Here is a 22,874-nt window from a genome sequence, read left to right on the forward strand (position 1 = left end):
TGAAATGCCCAAGGGGAAGAAGGCAGCAGCATGGAAGGATTTTGACTGACTATGGAAACCCACATGCTAGAAGATCCCTATGAAGAAAAGGAGGAGAAGGAAATTAATATTTTAGAGTACTTTTTTTAAATGAGGGGTCATTGTTTTTTAAAAATTATCTTAAGAGGGGCGCCTGGGTGGCTCAGTGGTTAAAGCCTCTGCCTTTGGTTCAGGTCATGATCTCAGGGTCCTGGGATCGAGTCTCGCATCGGGCTCTCTGCTCAGCGGGGGAGCCTGCCTCCTCCTCCTGTCTCTCTCTGCCTGCCTCTCTGCCTACTTGTGATCTGTCTGTCAAATAAAAAAAAAAAATCTTAAAAAAAAATTATCTTAAGATAATTTCAAGCTTACAGAAAAATTGCCAGAGCTGTACAAAGAACTCCCCCACCCCCCGCTCATCAGTATTTCATAGGATTTGTGGAGCATCTTTACTGCTTCTATAACAGCATCTGTAACCACCGCTAACAGTTGATTCCCTAACTGCACTTGCATTACGTGCCAGGCATTGTGTTTGCCACTTAGCTCACTTAATGTTCACGATCACCTGCCAGGCTGTCCGTTATCACCCCTGTGTCATAGGTGACACTGTTGAGGCTTAGAAAAGTTCCAGGAAAACACCCCTAGGGTTTTTTTTGTGTGTGTGTGTGGTGTATATATATATTTATTTTATTTTATTTTTTATAAACATATATTTTTATCCCCAGGGCACCCCTAGGGTTTTATCAGCTAAGGAAAGTTTTCAGATCCAGACCCAACTCCAAAGCCTGTGCCTGTTCCAATATCCATACCATAGGCACCATTCTAACTTCGGGGACTTAAAAGTCCACTTGGTGGGTCTGACCCTTCCCTCATCCCATGTTTTCTATTTCAGGACCCCTCTTCTTGCTGAATGCTGAGGAGATCTCAGAGGAAATAGGGAACATGTGGAGAACTATATATAAATTGACCAAGACCCTAGCTGATGTACCTGCACCCAGACGGTTAGCCGAGAATGTGAAAGTCAAGATTGATAAATTCAAACAGCACATCCCTATCCTCAGCATCTCCTGCAATCCAGGAATGAAGGAGCGGCACTGGCAACAGGTCCCTGTCACCCCCTACCCAGCCCAATCCATACCCAACCTATACCTAGTCCTGGTAGCCCTTTGGAAGACAGGAACCAATACTGGGTCAAGCTTCTCCTTTCTGAAGGGGAGATTCTACTTGAGGCTAAAGGGGAAGTAATGGAAAGAGGAAGGGAACAGGCAGAAATGCCTGCCTCTTCACGTGAACAGGTTGACCCTTTTCTTTGGGGACCCTGTTGCTGATGGTTAAGTATGGTCCAGCCAGTGACCACAAAGTCTTTCCTTATCTGCCTTCCTCAGCAAATGCCTGCTCAGGGTCCTAAAGGACAATAAGGGCACTGAATTCCAGTGGGAGGGACCTTGATTTGTCCTTTGACCTAGGACAGACAAAAGAGAGAGCCACACCTTTTCTGGGGGCCTCCTGACAGTGCCAGATGGTTTCTGCTTGGGCTGACTCTACTGTAGAGCCTCACTGTCCAACAGGCTATGTTCAGAAATAACATTTCACTCTTCTTTCAGCCCTTTAAATCTATAAATGAGAATAATAAATATTCTCCCTAAAAATAGTTGGGACTTTTATAAGCAACCAAGTGTGAGGGTGATAAGTGCGGTGTGAAGACTAAGCAGAAAAAAGAAAACTCGCTGTGTTTCTAAAATAATCACCACGTTCAAGGGCTAGCAATGGCCTTGAAATGTCCTCTACTGAGAAGTTGCTCTGTGTGGAGGTGGAGATGAGACTGGCTCTCCGTAGGCAGTTTTCTCTATGGTTTGGCCTGGAATTCCTCTCTGGGAGCCACGCACATGTCTGAGGTCGAGTATCTGGAAGGACCCCATCTGACAGCACACCCATTACCTTTCAGAGAATGAAGTCTGAGCTAGGAGCATTTTGATCTCTTTGGGAATACAGAGATCTTGATACATGAGAGATTCTGAAGTTTTCTGTTAAAGGGAACTGCTTTTAATTTCCCAGGAAGTCTTGAAATGCAACACCTAAGCAAAGGGTGTAAAGGAGGACAAGGGAGGATTCATCTGAGCAGACTTCTGGTCTTGCCTTGCCCCAGCAGAAGTGCTCCCACTTAAAGGTGCTCCTAATGTGCCTCTCCCCATGGACCTAGCCCAACTAGAACTTTGACCCATTTGGAGGGCTGGGGAGATTGGATAGACAAGTTGCCTTTGGTAATGCTGGGTTCTTTCCATGAGATGACACTACAGAAAGTGCCCTCGTCAGTGGTGCATTTAAACAACCATCCCAGGAAACTCCTCGGCTTGGTGCTTTCCCTGTAATGATGCTCTTCTCACATGTGGGCACTTTAAAAATCCCAACCATTCCTAGACATTCCTAATTCTCATTTACAGATCACTTAGATGGACAGATTGGAAAAACTAGAGAATTAAAAAGCATAAGAGTAATAAAAAAAAAAAAGTAATAGCTCAAACATCTTGAACACCAGCAATGAACTAGGTTCTGTGTTATATACTTTGTGTGGATTCCCTCATTTTATCCTCCCAAAAGCCCTTTGAAGCAGGGACTATCATTGTCTCATTTCACAGATTTTAAAACTGAGGCTTAGAGAGAGTAAATTGTCACAAGGCTAGTAAGTGGTGAGAGAGGGAATTACAATCTAGGTCTGTTTGACTGGGGGAAATGGGGCAAGAGATATCAGGTTAAAGGGATTAGTAAACTGTAGCTAAGAGCAGAGTATTAGACCCAGGGTGGGGGCCCCTGAGTAATGAGCCCCTAAAGTGGAAACCCAAGGGCCTGAACAATTAAAAGTGAGCTCAGAAAGGAGAGAGATCACCAAATACACACAAAGCCCTTCCTGCCTGCACTGTAGGTCAAACCACACGCCACCCCATTGATAGCCACCAGCCTGGGGAAGCCATTCTCTGCCCCGATGCCTAACTTAGGAGATCTATATGCACCGATTCTGGCTGTGGCAGGGGACTCTGAAGGTTAAACCACCTCTAGTTCTTAAGGCTACAGGATGGATCTTCCGGGGACATGGGGTGTGGGGGTGGTTGTGCTGTGGTTTCTGATCATTTCCCAGAACTTAAGAAGGAAGGGCTAGTCCCTTGGGTTAGGGCACAAATATCAGCAAAGCGGTTGTTACTGTGGTTTAAAACAAGAGGAACAGGGTGACATTTGACCTTAAGAGGAAACCACACTGATGTGTACCAAAGCTGGCTCTCTAGGACAGTGTTGCCCAATGGAAATGATATGAGTCATATGTCTAATTTTAGAGTTTCTTGTAGCCACATTAAAAAAAAATGGCACAAACAGGTGAAATAAATGTTATGAATATATTTTATTTAATCAAACATATTCAAAATATTATTATTCAATAGGTAATCAGTGTAAAAATGTTAATGTGTTCTCCCACATATGTCATACTAAATCCTTGAAATGTGGTATGCTTTTACACTTAGAGCACATCTCAGTTTGGGCTAATCACATTTCAAGTTCTCAATAGCCACAAGAAGCTGATGGCTCCATATTGGACAGAGCAGCTGTAGGCTTTTAGAATTAGAAAAACAGATGCTTTGTTAGTCTCTGTAATTAACAAGGAATTTTTTAAAAACTACTAATCTCTGAGTCTTTCCTATGGGCCAAGTATTATGCCAAGTGCTTCACATAGTTATGTCATTTAATCCTAGAGAGAGCACTTTCAAGTATTAGAGAATAAATCAAAGTTCAGGGTCACCAGGAACAGTTGTGCAGGTTGTGCACTCCGCAACTCGGGGAAATGCGGTTTTTGTGAACTACACTGTGAATTGTACTTTTTAGAGTTATGCAGTGTGTAACTTTCACAACTGTACATAGACGACCTGAGAGACTCACTAGATGTGATGGAGAAGAGCTTTTTAGGCAGAACTGGGTCCAAGTCGCAATTTTGTCATTTATTAGCTGGACAAGATACTTACTTTGTCTCCGTTTCCTTATATGTAAACAGGAATAATAATACATTTGTATCTTCCTCATCATATTGGAGGAATGAAATAAGTGCATAAAGGTCTTAAAACACTGCCTACTTCCTAGTAAGCCCTCAATAAATGTTAATTACTTCTATGATTTCTATTATCTTGGTGGTCCTCCAGGTGTCCTCAGGACCTGATTGATAAGCCATTTGAATTAGCTGGTTCACACATGCTTTCACTCCATAAACACTTTCTGATTCTTATTAAATGCCAGGCCTCAGGGACACATGGCTAAATAAGACAGAACAGGCCCCAGCTCTCATATTCCTTCCCCCCTCTGACATCCTGTAATCCTCCTGGGACTGGACAGAGACAGGTGGGCAGCAGGTGAGGTTTCTCCTAGAGCCTCATTATCCTTCAGGTCCTCCTACTCCTCTTGAGCACATGGAACCCTCATCCTCCCAGATCTCTCAGTCCTTGAGAAAAGTGTTCAAAGCCGTTAAGAGACTTCATGTGAGACCCCCTTCCGGGATATTTTCAGTTAAAATACATGCATGGGGCAGTATTTACACCATAGGAATGGGCACAATGAGTGCTCACCATTCCAGCAAGTTAGCACGTTGAGGTAGAAAGGAAGATATTTGGGCAGAGGGGGTTTCTTCTTCCTTCCCAGCATCCTCAGATTGTAGAATTGGTGGGGGGGGAGGGTCTGCCTGTCCCATGTGCTCATAACTTCCTCCTTTTACTCAGCAAACACTTACTGCAGCTTTTGTCATAGACCAGGCTTTGCACTAGGCTCTGGGAGCGCAAAAACAAACCAGGATCCAGTTTCACCCCCTGGGTACTCACAAGTTGGCACTAGGCAAGTGTTGATAGGCAGTGATCCCCAGTAAGCCAGATAGAATTCAGTGTGAGCCCTAGGCTGCCTCCCACTTTTTTTAGACCTACACCATCCAGTTCATTAGCTACTAGCTCTGTACAGCTATTTAAATTTAAGGTAGGTAAAACTAAATAAAAGTTAAAAATCAGTTCCTCAGTCACACTGGCCACATTTCCAGGGCTCAATGGCCAAATGTGACTGGCAGCTACTATAAGGCACTGTGGGGAGTAGAACACATCTCTCATCATGGAAAATCTACTGGCCAGTGCTGCTACCTTGGACAACACACATTTGTTTTCCTCTCTGTTCTGCAGATCAGTGAGATTGTCGGCTATGAAATAAAGCCCACAGAAACAACTTGCCTCTCGAATATGCTGGAATACGGGTTCGGCAAATTCGTTGACAAGTAAGACTCCTCCTCGCCCCTTCAGGAAGCTTTTCAGTCCAAGTATCTGAATCCCCACAAGATATGACTGGCCTCCTACTGGGCTGTTTTTCTCCTTCTGGTTCAGGGTGACTTAAGTTGCTGGTGAAACTCACTTTCAGTTGCCAAGTGGATGACAGATTGTGACTAGAAAATTGAGTCAGATTTTATTTCAAAGGGGGAAAAAAAAAAGTTCTTGGAAACGGAGTTCCAAGCCCAGGTCTGAGTGACTTCAGGTAAAATCATTCCACCTTCCTGGGCTTCAGTTTCCTCTTTTAAACAAACAGGAGTGGTTCTCTGAGCCCTTAGGAGTCTGAAAAACACAGTCAAATAATAGAATTCTTCACTTGCTTTCTCCTTTTCTCCGAATGCCCCTGGAGTCTGTATGCAGGAATTGGTACTATTTGAATTGCTATTTTCAGGACCAGATATTCTGAGGACTCTGATGGTTTGTCTGCACCTCTTTCGGGGCAGAAGATGGGAGGTGCTGTATGACATGGACTAGAATCCCTGTTAGACAGTGGGGTTCGGGTCTAACTCGACACACACGCTTCTCCGGGCATGTCCCCAGACCAGCTGCATCAGCATCCCATGGGAACGTGTTAGAAATGCACGTTCTCAGGCCCCATCCCAGTCTACTGAATGAGAAATTCTGAGTGTGGACCCTGCAATCTGTGTTTTAACCAGTGTTTCAGGTCAGCACCTTCCAGTGTGGGAGCCACCAGCCACATATCCTACTAAGCCCTTGAAATGAAACTATTCTGAATTAGAGGTGCTGGCAGTATAAATAGGAGCTGGATTTCAAAGGCTTATTAAGGAAGAAAGCAAAATAATAAGTTTTAATATTGATTGCATGTTGAAATGGTAATATTTTGGATATACTGAGTTAATTTATTAAAATTAATTTCCCGGGGCGCCTGGGTGGCTCAGTGGGTTGAGCCGCTGCCTTCGGCTCGGGTCATGATTCCGGGTCCTGGGATCGAGCCCCGCATCGGGCTCTCTGCTCAGCGGGGAGCCTGCTTCCTCCTCTCTCTCTGCCTGCTTCTCTGCCTACTTGTGATCTCTGTCAAATAAAAAAAAAAAAAATCTTTAAAATTAATTTCCCATGTTTCTCTACTTTTTTTTTTAAGATTTTATTTATTTATTTGACAGAGATCACAAGTAGGCAGAGAGGCAGGGAGAGAGAGAGGGGAGAGCAGGCTCCCTGCTGAGCAGAGAACCTGATGCGGGGCTCAATCCCAGGACCCTGGGATCATGACCTGAGCCGAAGGCAGAGACTTTAACCCACTGAGCCACCTGGGTGCCCCTCTCTTTACTTTTTAAAAATTTGGCTCCTGGAAACTTTAAAGTGGGGTACTCACCTTTTATCTCAAATGGGCAGCACTGCTCTAGGTGATTCTGATGTATGCCATCTCCCCTTCTCCATTCCCATGGGAATGCTGGGTCTAATCTAATGTGCTCCCAAGCCCCTAAATCTCTCTGCCACCTGAATGCTCTGATGCTCTCCACCCCCCACCCCCCCCATACAACCGTCACAGGCTGTCTTTGAGGAGCAACCTGGAGACAGGTGCCTTTCTACCAGGTGTGAGTTATTTCATTAAAAGGCCACTTTTTCCCCTTTGAAGATGTTTCTAAGTGATACCAGCTATTGAATATTTATGCTGGACCAAAAATTTAATAAACATTAACCAACTTCTCCGTCACTCTAACCTAAGGTTGTAGCTACTATTATTATCCCTGTTTTACAGATGAGGAAATAAGTTGATCCGAGTTGTTAGGTAACTAGCCAGAGGTCACAGCAGTAACTGAAAGAACCAAGACCTAACCCCAGACTGGCTGACTCCAGAGCCATATTGTACCACCTAAAGAACAAACCCATCTAAGGAGACCAAAAAACCAAGTGAACACACAGTAACTGTGCCACTCTCCATGCCAGTGGGCTCAACTATGACAAACCCAAATGTGGTAACACCTTGGCCAAGTTGTTTACCTCTCTGTATCTCAGTCTCCTTATCTGGTAAAGTGGGAAGAAGACTAGTATCTGGGTGATTAGAGTTATGGTGGGGATTAGGAGACAAGGCATGTAACCTGAACTGAGTTAACATCAAAGTTCTCAGCCATTACCTGTGAGTGAGCTGGGATGTCCCCCTATACCCCCATCCCACAGTTAATGCAGCGTTACCACATGTGGCACAGAGTTCACCAGCTTCTTTAGCCCTTTTGTGTAAGGTAAACTCTTGATGGGCTTCGAGAACCCCCAAACCCACTAATCCTTCCCCTGTGCAATTATTTGCAAAATTATAAGTCCTAAAGCATGTTGCAAACATTTTACTTAATTATACCAACAATCCCGGGTGTATGCCGATGGGGGGACCTAAGGACTGTCAAGTGACTTGGGCAAAGCCACGCAGCCAGCCTCCTTGTCTCACACCCACCTGGGTTGGCACCTGCTTCTATTAATTATTTCCTACATGCACACTCATTATGGTCATCTCCCAAGAAGGCCACATTTAGGATGCTGACCCTGCTGCTGAGGTCTTGTTTAGTCATGCTTTGGAATGTGCCTCCTCCCCTGCCCTGAATGAGGCTGCGTGAGGGATCTCAGCTCTGTTTAGTTGGTTCTATTTGGTTGACCACATGTGAATAATTCTCTTGCTCCTTCTGACAAGGAGAGGGGAAAAGGCACATTGCGGGGGAAGAAGAAACACTGGATTAGAAGCCAGAGGAACTGGTGTCTAGACCTGGTTCTGGCACTCCCCAGCTGCATGTGTGGCTCTGGGCACATCACTTGCTTCATCTGGGCTTCAGTTTCCTGGAAAGACCAGAATGTTTCTTCTGCATTCGGGCTTGCAATGAAAGACAAGTGCTGAGGCAGACTAACCCCTCCTCCTCCTTCCAAGGACTTGGCTTCTGGGTTCTTCCCAATTCCCAGGTCACACCTGAGTTTAGGACCCATCTCCCCGTGTGGAAGCATGAAGAAAGAAACTTGTCTTCCCTCTTTCTGTGGAACAGAAAGGCTATAGATGTGGACCCAGCATATCAGGAAAATAGCAGTTGTTTTTAAAAAGGTGGGGACAGGGGTAAGTGGGTGGCTCTTTTGGTAGAACATGCGACTTGATCTTGGGGTTGTGAGTTCAAGCCCCACATTGGGTGTAGAGATTATGTAAGAAAAAAAAAAAAAGTAGGGACAAAAAGTAGAGCAAAGCCATCGTGTAGGTTAGCAGAAGTTCTAAGATTCAAAAAGGAAGTCAGAATAATAATTCTGGAGTAAGGAGTAAATGCAAATGGGGGAAAAGGAGGTCTTGTTTTAATGGCTTTAAAGGAGTAGTTTTCAACTGGGGACACCTCCCCCCCCCACCCCCAACTAGGAGACATTTGACAATATTTGGAGACATTTTTGGTTGCCACAACTGACAAGAGGTGGGAACAGGGGCAGTCTGCTACTGGTGTCTTCCTTTGAGTAGAGCCCAGGGATGCTGCTAAACGTCCTACAGCCCCCTGTAGGGACAGCAGGGGGACTGTGGGACAGCCCCCTCTCCCACCCTATATTGGTTTGCTAGGGCTGCTATAACAAATGCCATAGGCTGTGTGGCTTAAACAACAGAAACTTATTTTCTCCTAGTTCTGAAGACTGAAAGTTCAAGGCGTTGGCAGAATTGTTTTCTTCTGAGGACTCTCTTTTTGGTTTGCAAAAGGCCGCCTTTTCCCTGTATCCTTGCATGGTCTTCCCTCTGCCTGTGTCTATCTTAATCTCCCCTTTTTTTTTTTTTAATATTTTTATTTATTTATTTGACAGACAGAGATCACAGGTAGGCAGAGAGGCAGGCAGAGAGAGAGGAGGAAGCAGGCTCCCCACTGAGCAGAGAGCCCCACGCAGGGCTTGATCCCAGGACCCTGGGATCATGACCTGAGCCGAAGGCAGAGGCTTTAGCCCACCGAGCCACCCAGGTGCCCCTTAATTTCCCCTTCTTGTAAGGACACAAGTCATATTGGATCAGGAGCCACCCTAATGACCTCATTTTAACTGAACTACCTCTTTTTTAAAATTTTAATTTCAATGTGATGAGTACTGGGTGTTATACGCAACTGATAAATCTTTGAATGCTCCTTCTGAAATGAACGATGTACTATATGTTGGCTAATTGAACTTAAATAAATTTTAAAAATAAAAAAATTTTAATTTCATTATAGTTAACATAGTGTTATATTAGCTTCAAGTGTACAATATAGTGATCAACAACTCTATTCGTTACTCAGTAACTGAACTACCTCATTAAAGACACTATCTCAAATAGGGAACCTTGCATTCTAGGATACTGGGGTTTAGGACTTAAACACATGATTTCGGCGGGGGACAATTCAGCCCATAATATAGCCCACAGGCTGCTAGTGCTGAGGGTAAGAAACCCTGCAAAACATCAGAGCTAGCTGGCGCATCTTAGAGTTGGATAGTAAACATTTTCGTAAAATTAAGGGCCTTTTAAATTTGTCTTCAGGGTGAACCGCAATTTCTCCTTTGCCGTGTTTTCACTGCCCTCCTCCTGTTGACATTGCTATTGCTGTGTTCTCTTTAGACTGGAGCCCATTGGTGCAGCCGCCAGTAAGGAATACTCTCTGGAGAAAAACTTAGAGAAAATGAAGTCAGACTGGGTTAACATGACATTCAGCTTCGTGAAGTACAGAGACACTGTGAGTGTCATTCCCACCGCCCAGCCCCCTGACCACAGCCCATTTATTATAGCTTACCGAGAGTAGTCATTCAGAATTGCAACAGAGCTCAAGAAGGAAGGATCCCTAACATCTTTTTTTTTTAATTTATTTTTATTGAGCTATAATTGACATGCAACATTGTATAAGTTGAAGGTGTACAAGTGTTGATTTGATACATTTATGTATTGCAATATGATCACCACCCTTGTGTTGGCGAACAGCTCTGTGATGTCCCATAATTATCATTTCTTTTTTGTGGTGGGAACAATTAAGATCAGTCTCTTAGCAACTTTGGAGTTTTTAATGCGGTCTTGTTGTCTGTAATCACTATCCTGTGCATTAGATTGTTTCCTCCCATCTGCCTTCATGTGCCAGTCATTCATCCTTCCAGGCCCCACAGGAAGGGTGCATTTTGTAAATGAGAAAGGGCTTTTGATTCAGAGCAACAAGCTTTCTCAGTGCAAAGGAACTGAACGAGACTGCTGAATTAGCACCTCCCAGGGAGGGCTTACCCACCACTGTCCTTCAGGAGCATCCTGGTCAATAATGCTTAAAGCATCTCAAAACAATATATTTCTTTTCAGGCTGCCCTGTTTTTTCTAACGGGCAGTGCAGGTTAAGAATCTCCCTGTCCTCCAGGCTGCATGTTATCTTTTTGTGACTTCTCCATTGTTTTACTTTGAATGGTCACGTCCCCTCGGTTTTGTGTGGATAAGAACCATAACTGAGCCAATGCAAGGGAAAAGAACTGGGGCCTCTCTCAGCAAGACCAGGCACCTGAGGGTGTCAGCAGCAACTTGGTGCTATACCCCCTGATGGGATTAGATACTGCTGGAGGCTGTTGGGCTGGGTTGAGGGGTTGAGCTTGGGAACCTGGGAACAGCTCAGTTGCAGTAGGCCCATCTTAAGAGTTGTTTTTTTTTTTTTTTTAAGATTTTATTTATTTATTTGACAGAGAGAGAGAGAGAGATCACAAGTAGGCAGAGAGGCAGGCAGAGAGAGAGGGGGAAGCAGGCTCCCCGCTGAGCAGAGAGCCCGATGCGGGGCTTGATCCCAGGACCCTGAGATCATGACCTGAGCCGAAGGCAGAGGCTTAACCCACTGAGCCACCCAGGTGCCCCCATCTTAAGAGTTTTTGAGTGATGCAGCTAATAGGCAAGGCTTGACAGGCAAAGGGACTCACAGTATCATTTTATTAAAAGCTAGACACACTTTCCAGTGCAGAGCTACTGGTAGAAGGTAGATGAGAGAATATATCCTAGCCCCAATTTAACCATCCAGATGTAGGCTTCAAGGAAGTGAAAACAGAGCCAGAAAGGCCAGACCTGCCAGAAGAGGGGCAGACTCCTCTCAGCTTGGCTAACCAAGGTGGCCCAGGAAAAAGAGTGCCATTTGTAGGAGCTGCCCCTCACGGCACAGTAACCTGTACTACTAGTTAAAAACTTAGAGTATAGGGGTGACTGGGTGGCTCAGTGGGTTACAGCCTCTGCCTTCGGCTCAGGTCATGGTCTCAAGGTCCTGGGATCGAGCCCCGCATCGGGCTCTCTGCTCAGCAGGAAGTCTGCTTCCCCCCTCCCACCCTCTTTCTGCCTGCCTCTCTGCCTACTTGTGATCTCTGTCAAATAAATAAATAAAATCTTAAAAAAAAAAAAAAAAACTGAGAGTATAGGCAGAGGTTCCCAAACTTTTTTCTGTTTGTGGCGCCTTTTGTGTCTTAGTATTTTTTTTCATAGTTCCCCTCCCTGGGCCAAAAGAAATTCCTAACAGCTTTGTTTATGAAGTAATTAGGTTCAAACAACTCTAGTAAGCAGTTGTATCCTATCCACAACTGCTTTTAAAAAATCCATGTAAATTGAAAGAAAAAAATGTGTATTTCATTTTTGAATGAAATTTCTAAGTTGGCTGCAGTGCCCAGCAGCCTCTCAGCACACAGTTTGGGAACCACAGGTCAAGGGCCAACCATTGAGATCAGCAGCTGAACCCACCTGAGGATCAGCTTGCCAGCAAAGCAAGTGGCCAGGGAAGTAGAACATAGAGAAGATAGAACAACGTGCTCTCCCCCTCCCCCCACCCTGCCAATCCCCAACAGATAATAGTTGCAGGTATGGGCGGGGATCATATTTGACTTCTGCAAAAGAGGTTGAGAATAAATGTCTTTAAGAACACTTTCCAGGAAGGGTGTCTGGGTGGCTTAGTCAATTATTAATTATCTGCCTCAGGTCTGTGATCCTGGGGTCCTGGGATCCAGCCCCATATAGGGCTCTCTTCTCATTGGGAATCCTATTTCTCCCTCTCCTTCTACCCCTACCCCTACTTGTGTGCTCTCTCTCTCTCTCTCTCTCTCATAAATAAAATCTTAAACACACACACACACACACACTTTGAAGGAAGAAAATAAAAATTCCGTCCTCTGTGAGATAGATTTCTGCCCCACTTGGGTGGACAGCAGAGCTGTGGGGCCTTTGGAGATCAGCATGAAAATTGGGGGGTGTTGTGGTTTTGACATCTGTGCAAATCTTTTTTGCAGGATACAAGCATCTTGTGTGCAGTTGATGACATTCAGTTATTACTTGATGATCACGTGATAAAGACCCAGACCATGTGTGGCTCCCCATTCATCAAACCAATAGAAGCAGAATGCCGGGTAAGAGGAAATGAGGTGGAGGTTCTGTGATTTCTCATTATTAGCTCTGGGTTTGTTGGAGGAGGGAGAAGATTTTTAAGTTCAGTTAACAAAGAAGCTCAGTTTTTCCTGATTGGAAAAAATAAATAACACAAGACTGAAAGCCGTAACCATCCAAGTAAGCATATGGCACACTGTGTCTTTGCAACAGTCTGCCAAAAAAGAAGATGAGATGATTTTAATGCACTGAATAAAAATACATTTGGAAAGTATTTTATGGGCTAGAGTAATCTAGAATGTAAACTACACAAGGGTACAGGTTTGGCCTCCTCTGCTCATTGTTTATAGAAATGGCATAAGCTAAGGGCACAGACTCTGGAGCCAGACTGCCTGGGTTCAAATTCTGGCTTCACCCCTTGTTGTGTGGCCTTGGACAAGTTCCTTGAACTGTTGTATGTCCATTTCTGCATCTGTAAAGTGAGTTTTGTAATAATATCTTCCTCATAAATCTGTTGGATTAATTGGTTTCACTTACATAAAGCACTCGGACCATCACTGGTCACAGAAGATGTATTATGGCTGTTATTATTGTTATTATTCCACTAGAAAAAGAACTACGTGAGGGCAAGGATGCTTGTCAGTTACTTTCTTTGCTGAATCCACAATGCCTAGAACAATGACCAGAACATAGGGGGCAAATACTCAACAAGTATTTGCTAAACAAGTGAAAGAGCAAATGAATGAACAAATCCATCCAATTTGTTCAGTCAGTGGGCCTGTGTTGCAGAGTGGCAGATTAATGATTCAGATATGAAATGCTAAATTCACAGAAGTGGGAAGAAAAGCTGGTTCGTGTGCAGGAAATTTTGGATGCCTGGTTGAAATGCCAAGCCACCTGGCTATACCTGGAACCGATCTTCAGTTCAGAGGACATCATAGCCCAGATGCCAGAAGAGGGCAGGAAATTTTCCATCGTTGATAGTTATTGGAAATCAATCATGTCCCAAGCGGTAAGTTTTTAACTCCCTAGCACATCTCACCATCAGGAATGTGGGATGCCATACAGATGTTCCTCATTGTGTGTATCATAACCATGTCCCTTGAAATTTATAAGTAAACCAGATTTTTTTCCAAATTCAATATTTTTATAAAATTTTTTTCTGATTTTGAAACTTACTGTTACTAAACATTCAAACATAGAGATATGTAATACAGAGAATGGAGGCCTTTTGAAAACCCACCTCCCTAGAGGCAACTGTTAGCAGTCTGTATAATTTAGCTCTCGTTCCTAACAAGGTAGGAGACTTTTGTCACAGGATAATGCAATAAAACTTTTATAGATTGAGGATCATTTTAGAACTCCAAATTCTCCTCCATATTCAGTTATTTATTTAACAAATATTTACTTGATACTCAGCATTGAATTAATAGTCAGAAAATACTTGAAGAGGACTAGAATATGATTTCTGCCTAGTCAGGAGAGAGTGAGGAGAGAGTCTTGTGAGGAGAGAGTCTTAGGTAAATAGGAGAGCTATTGTAGGAGTATATACACAAACAGCTTTTAGAACACAGGAGAGTGATTTTGTTGCCTGGTAGTGTCAAGGAAGTCCTTCAAAGGGGAGCAACATTGGAAACAAGCCTTGAAGGGTGAGTTCACTGGGTATACGAGGCATTCAGGAGTATCTATTAAGAGATGGTATCTTTAACGGATGAATGGATAAGGAAGATGTGGTCCATATACACTATGGAGTATTATGCCTCCATCAGAAAGGATGAATACCCAACTTTTGCAGCAACATGGACGGGACTGGAAGAGATTATGCTGAGTGAAATAAGTCAAGCAGAGAGAGTCAATTATCATATGGTTTCACTTATTTGTGGAGCATAACAAATAGCATGGAGGACAAGGGGAGATGGAGAGGAGAAGGGAGTTGAGGGAAATTGGAAGGGGAAGTGAATCATGAGAGACTATGGACTCTGAAAAACAATCTTAGGGTTTTGAAGGGGTGGGGGTGGGAGGTTGGGGGAACCAGGTGGTGGATATTGGAGAGGGCACAGATTGCATGGAGCACTGGGTGTGGTGCAAAAACAATGAATACTGTTATGCTGAAAAGAAAAAAAAAGAGAGAGAGATGGTATCTTTTTCCTTTTTGAAGCCAAGTGTGCTCCATTGGGGCTCCCTTGTAGAGAACATATCCCAGGAAAATTTATCCACTCTAGTAGGCATTTATATTGCCCTGCAAGTGGAGCCAGGATTCATGATATCCTGTTTCCTCCAACTCTGTATTAGTTCAGATTTTTTGGTTGCAAGTATTAAGTAACACAAATTCAACTGATCTTAGTTATTAAAGATCAAATTGGCTGATTTTAAACTTTAAAGAGCAAATTGACTTTATTAAAAAATCCCTAAATCAGGCAGCATTGCATCTAACAAATAAAAGGTCACTCCGAGGAGTTGCACAAAATGGAAGGAATAGAATGTGTCCAAAGGAATAGAATCGTGTTGTAAGAGCATTTCACCCTTGCAGGATTAGGAGGCTAAGTTAGCTGGGCCGGGAGGTCAGTATTTGTTGGACTGGTTGTACACTCATTACAATGATCAGTGTCAGAATCTGGGACCCCCATGGTGATCCTCACTTTTTTTGATGGAACCTAGGTGAAAGATACCAGGGTTCTGGTCGCAGCAGACCAGCCAAGGATGGCTGAGAAGCTTCAAGAAGCCAACCTTCTGTTGGAGGACATCCAGAAGGGGCTGAATGATTACTTAGAGAAGAAGAGACTGTTTTTTCCCAGGTATTTGGTACTTTTCTTTTGCTCAGAGTTGCCTTTTCGACCCATATATAGGTAGAATTACATTTTTTCATCCGGAGAGTTGGCTTCTACCAACCTATTTCATAGTCTTTCCTGGTTCTCCATTCTCCACAAGACCGCTCTCATGGGGAGGACAGGTCTTCATGGTCATTACTTAGAATGAAGTTGAATGGACACCAGTAGGGGCCAAGTCCACATCGTTGCCAACCATCATGGTCCAATACCCAACCGAAGGGATACAGTAGTCATTATTAAGAGCTTAGACTTTGGAGTTAAACAGACTTTGGTTTGAGTCCCAGCTCTTGCACTTATTAATATCGAGATCCTAGCAAGTCTATCTGAGCCTCCGGTTCTCCACTGTAAAATAGAAATACAATAATGGCTCTTACTCATATATTTATGTAGATCAGTGAAATAATGCATGTAAAGCATTTGGCTGTCTAAACTGTTTAAGAAATGTCAGTTGAATTTCTTTTCCATCAAATGTTGTAGTTTCTGGTAGGTATGCTTATAAATATTTGACTCTTTTTTCTCCACAAGAACCAGTGTTCTTCTACATAAGAGTCAAAGTCATTTTATTTTATTTTTTTTTAAAGATTTTATTTATTTATTTGACAGAGATCACAAGCAGGCAGAGAGGCAGGCAGAGAGAGAGGAGGAAGCAGGCCCCCCGCTGAGCAGAGAGCCCGATGCGGGGCTCGATCCCAGGACTCTGAGATCATGACCTGAGCCGAAGGCAGCAGCTTAACCCACTGAGCCACCCAGGCGCCCCAGAGTCAAAGTCATTTTAGAGGGCTGGTTCCAGAAAAGAGGGTCCTTGCTCCTGATAATCTGTCCATGTCTAGCTCACCATGGATGGTCACTCCATGTCATTTGGATGTAGGTTTGATCCCAATGTGCTTTTAAGAAAAGGAAATTTCAGTGTTCCCTTATTTGGAGACAAAGTTAGTTTCTTGCTTTCCACCACAAACTTTTAAAAAGTGATTTGTATAGGATTCAGAAATGTCCTGGTGTACCTGAGAAAGTGAATTTTTGATTTATTTGATATTAATTTTGTGATGTAGCTAGCCTATGGCTAATGTCTTCAGGATTGGACAACATGAATACAGCACAAATAGTGGAAGAAACTTCAGTTTGGAAGCACAAAACTTAGGAACAGGAAACCCCTGAGATTTGGGCTTTTAGTCCTATTCCTACTAGTGTTATTCCTTATAAAAATATGAACAATAGCCAACACCTCCACAGCATTTACCGTATGTCAGGACACTGCCCTAAGTGCCTTACCTGCATTAACTTATTTAAACTCACAAGAATCCTATGAGGTTAAAAACATTATTATTATCTGCCTTTTACAAACAAGGAAATAGTAACTTGCCAGAAAACATAAGACTGGTAAATGGACAAGCCAGAATTCAATCCAGGCAGTCAATATAAAATACTGAGTTATTTGACATCTCTAAGCCTCATTTGTTCCCTACGTTACACACACACACACACACATACACACACACATTGTCTCTCTCTGTCAATGTGTGTTTATGCATTTTTACAGGATAAAGTCAAGCACTCTGAGAAAACACTTTGGAAAGTATTATTGAATAATTTCACATATTTGAAATTAATTTTATCTTGAAAATGCAGAGTGCTAAATAACAATTTTATGGTAGGTATACAAATTTTTTACATAATGACTCTTATGGCCATTGAGCCATATGCTTTATCACACATGATAAATCCATAGAGACCACCTGTTTGAATTTTACTTGGCAGTGGGAAAAATGGATATCATTAATTATTGGTAAGTTAGTCAGTCAACAAATAATTATTGAGCTCTTCCTACCTGCTCAACACTGCAGCTATAATGCATTAGTTTGCTTTGCTGTGTAACAAACCTCCCCAAAACATAGAAGCTTGAAACAGCAACTATTTATTTAGCTCACAATTCTGTGGGTTTGCAAATAGGGCTGGGCTCAGCTGGATGGTTCTTCTGGTCTAGCCAGGTGGTTCCTTTGTTCTCAGCTGGATGGTTCCAAAGGTCTCATGAGGGCTCATTCATATGACTTTTGCCAGCTGGTAGTTGATGGCTTCAGTCACTGGTCTATTAGTTGGCTTCCTTTTGGCTGGGGCAACCAGGATAGTTGGGCCAGAAAGCTAGCCTGGATTTATTCACATAGTTGTGGTAATGGGATTCCCAAGGCCAGCTAGTCTAGGCTTGGAACTTACATGAGTTCATATTTACTACAGTCTATTGGCCAAAGCAGGACAAAGAGCCAGGCCAAGTATGAGACATGTGAAAACAGACTCTACCTCTTGTAGAGAGGAGCCATAAATATTGTGGCCATTTTTATAATCCACCATAATCAGTGAAGACCATAATCGTGTGGTCCCTCCATTATGGGACTTTCAGCTTGGTGGTTACAGTAAAGGTTTATATACCTTTAGTATTTCCTAATGGTTTGTGGTTGCTGCTTGAAGGGTCTGAGCAAGAGAATGAGCTTATCATTTCTAACTTAAAACATGGTCAGAGCCTCTACATGTATAGTGATGTGATGTGTTGTGAGATTCAGGAGCAAACAGTCAAGAAAGAATTCTTGAGATGTTTTTAGTGCAAAAAGATTGTTTTATTAAATCACAGAGACAGGACCCATGGGCAGAAAGAGCTGCCCCAGGATTATGAGGAGCAATTGATTGTATTCTTCTAAATTTGGGGGGGTGGGGTAGAGACAAAGCAAGTTTCCAAAAGGATTGTCATATGTTAAGACTTACAGGATCCTGGAGGTCTGGCTATTGTCAAGCAAAGGTTGCTTTTTGCCTTTAGCAAAGCATTAACATTAAGACAGTTGTGAGTTCCTGAAGGAATGTCACACTCTGCCTGTCTCAAGTATTTGTCAATGGGCTATAAAATGTAAGGAAATTTAATTCTACCTACATTTCCTTTTGCCTTTGTTGTACACATCAGATAGGTTCATTAATAGCATACTTCTTATTTCACACCTGTGACATATCATACTTTGAGATAAGGAAAGATAAGGAGGTCTTCCCTCTCCTTCTCAGTACTGACTGTATATTAGAATCACCTGGGATTGAAAAAAAATATAAATCCCCACGAGTGCCTGTGTGGCTCAGTTGTGGGGTGCCTGGGTGGCTCAGTGGTTGAGCGTCTGCCTTCGGCTCAGGTCATGATCCCAGGGTCCTGGGATTGAGCACCACATTGGGCTCCCTGCTCATCAGGAAGCCTGCTTTTCCTTCCCCCTCTCTCCCTGCTTGTGTTCCCCCTCTCACTGTGTCTGTCTCTGTCAAATAAATAAATAAAATCTTTCAAATCAATCAATCTATCTGTCAATCCCCAGACCCAACCCCAAATCAATTATATTAGAAACTCTGGGCAGTGCAACCTTGGCATTGGAGTTTTTTAGAAAAGCTTCACAGGCGATTCTAAAGTACATCCAAAGTTCAGAACCACTGTCCCAAAAGGTAGTATCCTATGCCCAAACCATATTGAATTCATATATACCAGCTTTTTTATTTTCTCTTGGTCTGAGTCAAACCTGTGTCCACGCTCTATGCCCCAGATGAAAAATAGTGAAAAGGAATGTGCCTTAAAAAGACTCTAGAACATGGCTGGTGTTCCTGGGGTGTCCTCTCCCTTTAGAAAATATCACCTTGTTGGGAAAAGAAGTTCTCAAAAGAGACTCCAGTTGCCATCTTCGTTTGCTTTGAAATAGGTTCTTCTTCCTGTCAAACGATGAGCTGCTGGAGATCTTGTCAGAGACGAAGGACCCCCTCCGCGTGCAACCACATTTAAAGAAGTGCTTTGAAGGAATTGCCAAGCTAGAATTTACAAGCAGTCTGGAGATTGTGGGAATGATCAGCTCAGAAAAAGAAACCGTTCCATTCAAACAGAAAATCTACCCAGCTCAAGCCAAAGTAACTCTCCTCTTACTCATTTTCATTCTTTTGTCCCTGGCAGAGCAATACAGAGAGAGGCAGAGAGCATATTGATTGTTTAAGCCCTTGCTTGGACTCAAGTTCCATACTGCCTGGGTATGAAACCTGGGTTTCAGTTTACTGACTGGGTGACTCTGGGTCACCAAGCGTAATCTTTGAGTCTCGGTTTGCTCATCTCTACGATGGGGGTTATACTGCAATCCACGCAACCCACTAAATTTATGGAAGGATTTCAACCAAACCTGATGTGGAGGCAATAGTAGGCATCAGACCCAACAGCAGATGCTGTTCAGATCTCCATGAGTACAGCCCAGTTAAAATCGATCTGCTTTCAGGGGCACCTGGGTGGCTCAGTTGGTTAAGCGTCAAACTCTTGATTTTGGCTCAGATCATTATCTCAGGGTCATGAGATCAAGCCCTGTGTCAGTTCTGTGCTAAGCATGGAGTCTGCTTAAGATTCTCTCTCTCCCTCTCCCTCTGTTCTGCACCCCCCACCACCACTGCTCGTGTGTGTCCGCCTCTGTCTCTCTCTCTCAAACAAAAAAAAAAAATAGTGATCTGGTCAGACAGACAGACTCCATCTGGAGTAGGTGGGGTTTTTTTAAAATTACTTTTATTAACATATAATATTATTTTCTCCAGGGGTACAGGTCTGTGAATCATCAGGCTTACATGGTGTAGGTGTTTTTTTTTGGTTTTTTTTTTTTAAGATTTTATTTATTTATTTGACAGACAGAGATCACAAGTAGGCAGAGAGAGAGAGAGGAGGAGGCAGGCTTCCCGCTGAACGGAGAGCCTGATGCGGGGCTCGATCCCAGGACCCTGGGATCATGACCTGAGCCGAAGGCAGAGGTTTTAACCCACTGAGCCACCCAGGCGCCCCGGTGTAGGTGTTTTTTAAAGGTCAATAAAACATTATGGAATTGGAGTGCCTGGGTGGCTCAGCTGGTTAAGCAGCTGCCTTCAGTTCAGGTCGTGATCCCACAGTCCTGGGACTGGGCATCAGGACCTGCATCAGGCTCCCTGCTCAGTGGAGAGCCTGCTTCTCCCTCTCCCTCTGCCTGCCACTCTGTCTACTTGCGCTCTCTCTATCTCTCTGTCAAATAAATAAATAAAATCTTTTTTTAAAAAACGTTATGGAATCCATGCTATTTTACTCAGGTTTTTATAAAGTGTCCTTATATAATGAGTAAAATGTAAATTTCTCCCACTCCTGCTGAACATGACAGCACCATGGAGTAGAAATAGACAAGCACTCTTGGCTTTACTTCATCAGGCATTTTTGCCGGCCACACATCTAAGTTGTAATAACCAGGAGTCACGTTACCAAATAGACCCTAGCTAGCTAACAGGTGCCTGAAGTTAAGAGCTACAGTGACCTGAAATTCTAAAACTGAATTATTTGCTGCACATCTGAATTACCTGTAGAGCTTTAAAAAAAAAAAATCCAAATGCCCAGGTTGCATGAATGGCTAGGAACGGAAGTCAGGTGTCCATATTTTTTAAGAATCTCAAAATGATTCCAGTGCACAGCAAAGTTTGAAAACCACTAGAATAAGGCAAGAATTAGGATTGTTCATTAGAAATGAGCAATTTATTTTATGAACTGAAACATAAATGTATCATTTGCTTCCAAGAAGTTGTGTTTCAGAAAAATGACATGAAACGCATGTTAAGTATTCCCTATTTTTCCTTTTACATCACACATACTTCTCAGAATAAAAAAAAGAGACATAAGCAAATAAATATAAAATGCATAATTAAAGAATATTGGCTTGAGGGGGTGTCAGACCTTTGACCTCCTTCCAGCCTTCCTCCAGAGAGAAAGCTGGGTCTGTCCATGATCCCTCCCTCTGGGCTTGGCTAACTTGTGGCTGCTTTGTCTCACCCCTGTAGGGCATGGTGGAGAAGTGGCTCCAGCAGGTGGAGAAGATGATGATTGCCAGTATGCAGGAGGTTATTAGACTTGGGATTGAAGCGTATGTCCAGGTAAATGAGAATTGGGGTACAGGTGCCAGGGTATTAGTACAGCGACAACAACATTGGGGAGAAGATTAAATGGGTCAATTCTAAGCACCCCTCTGCCTTCTACCAAAACCCACCCGGATCCTGCTGGGTAACACCTGACCCTTCCATGACCCTGCTGTGGCTATCTCTTCTTTCCCTTTGAATCCTGGGTTGATGCACATATTTCTGGTAAAACAATTAGAAGCAGATGGCACAAGATAAGATGGTTAGCCAGAACCCTCTGGCTGCTAGCTACAAGTCCCTTCTGTGAAATGAAATGATGGCAGGAGGTCTTTTTAGAGCACCTTCCAATTAAGTGTTTCTCCCTCTAGCCTTTTCGTTTACAGTACCCATGCCATGAACAGTACAATTCATTAAACTCCCCAAGTATTAGGGGAAACAGGTATGACCGAAGAAAGACAAAAGAAAAGAACTGTTGGTGATCACTCTTCAGCCAGCTTGTAGCAAGGTTAAATATAGGTAGACCAGTCTGGTAGACTGGTAGACCAGTCTTTGTGCTCCTTGACTTTGGGTGCCTTTTCTTCTTACTTTTCGGGGCCTCACCCCCATGATCACTTCCATCGAATGGAAGAATATTCAGTTAACACCTTACTAGTAGAGTACAGGGTACTGACCCTGATATCCCTCTTAGAAATACTGCATTGTGGGGCGCCTGGGTGGCTCAGTGGGTTAAAGCCTCTGCCTTCGGCTCAGGTCATGATCCCAGGGTCCTGGGATCGAGCCCCACATTGGGCTCTCTGCTCAGCACAGAGCCTGCTTCCCCCTCTCTCTCTGCCTGCCTCTTTGCCTACTTGTGATCTGTCTCTCTGTCCAATAAATAAATAAAATCTTTAAAAATAAATAAATAAACAAAATAAAATAAAATTTAAATGTAAATTTAATTTAAATGTAAATAAAAGAAAAATGGTGACCTGTATGAAAGAACCTCACACCATTGCATCCAGAGCAAGAGTCAGCAAACGTTTTCTGTAAAGCAAATGTTATTATAATGACTTCAGCTCTGTGGGCTGCACATACTATTTATCTTGGCCTTGGTAGTGCAGAAGCAGCTGTGGATGATCGGTAAGGAATGAGTGAGGCTCTGTTACAGTACACCTTTATTTACAAAAACAAATGCAAGGCCACATGCAGCCCTCTGGTGTAGTTTGCCACATCTATAGTTTAAAAACAAGTTTGGGGGGTTGGGGTTCTGGGCTAGGCTGAGAAAACTGGCCCAGCACTGCAACATTGTGTAGCCTTCAGAAAGGGTAGTTATGAAAACTCTCTGTGAACAACACCTTGATGATAACTATGTAAAATCCTTGGATTGGGAGCTTAAGGAAAAAGAAAAAAAAAAGTTGATGAGATTGTTGATGATTTTTTTTTTCCAAAAATTTCAGGGAGGAAGACATAAATCATTAATCCCAAAGATGTCAAGTCTAGTAGCTTCCGAGA

At 43.2% G+C, this 22,874-nt stretch overlaps 1 protein-coding gene across 8 annotated transcripts in view; it reads left to right on the forward strand.

The window, feature by feature from the left end:
• LOC116858989 (dynein heavy chain 3, axonemal) overlaps window positions 1-22,874 on the forward strand; it is a 155,363-nt gene that overhangs the window by 37,030 nt on the left and 95,459 nt on the right. For 6 of the 8 annotated variants that reach the window (XR_004381058.1, XM_032843952.1, XM_032843948.1 and 3 more), the window contains exons 12-19: window positions 908-1,119; window positions 5,211-5,302; window positions 9,895-10,009; window positions 12,558-12,674; window positions 13,484-13,663; window positions 15,310-15,446; window positions 19,190-19,391; window positions 21,309-21,401. Coding sequence is in view for 7 of the 8 variants with exons in the window: in XM_032843952.1 (XP_032699843.1) it covers window positions 908-1,119; window positions 5,211-5,302; window positions 9,895-10,009; window positions 12,558-12,674; window positions 13,484-13,663; window positions 15,310-15,446; window positions 19,190-19,391; window positions 21,309-21,401 (1,148 nt within the window). In the remaining variant the exon portion in view is untranslated. The remainder of the gene's footprint in view (window positions 1-907; window positions 1,120-5,210; window positions 5,303-9,894; window positions 10,010-12,557; window positions 12,675-13,483; window positions 13,664-15,309; window positions 15,447-19,189; window positions 19,392-21,308; window positions 21,402-22,874) is intronic. The other 2 variants (XM_032843953.1, XM_032843951.1) reach the window with 2 other exon arrangements.

This window comes from Lontra canadensis, unplaced genomic scaffold, assembly GCF_010015895.1.
Source record: "Lontra canadensis isolate GAN:19392208 unplaced genomic scaffold, GSC_riverotter_1.0 scaffold146, whole genome shotgun sequence".
NCBI classification, from domain to species: domain Eukaryota; kingdom Metazoa; phylum Chordata; class Mammalia; order Carnivora; family Mustelidae; genus Lontra; species Lontra canadensis.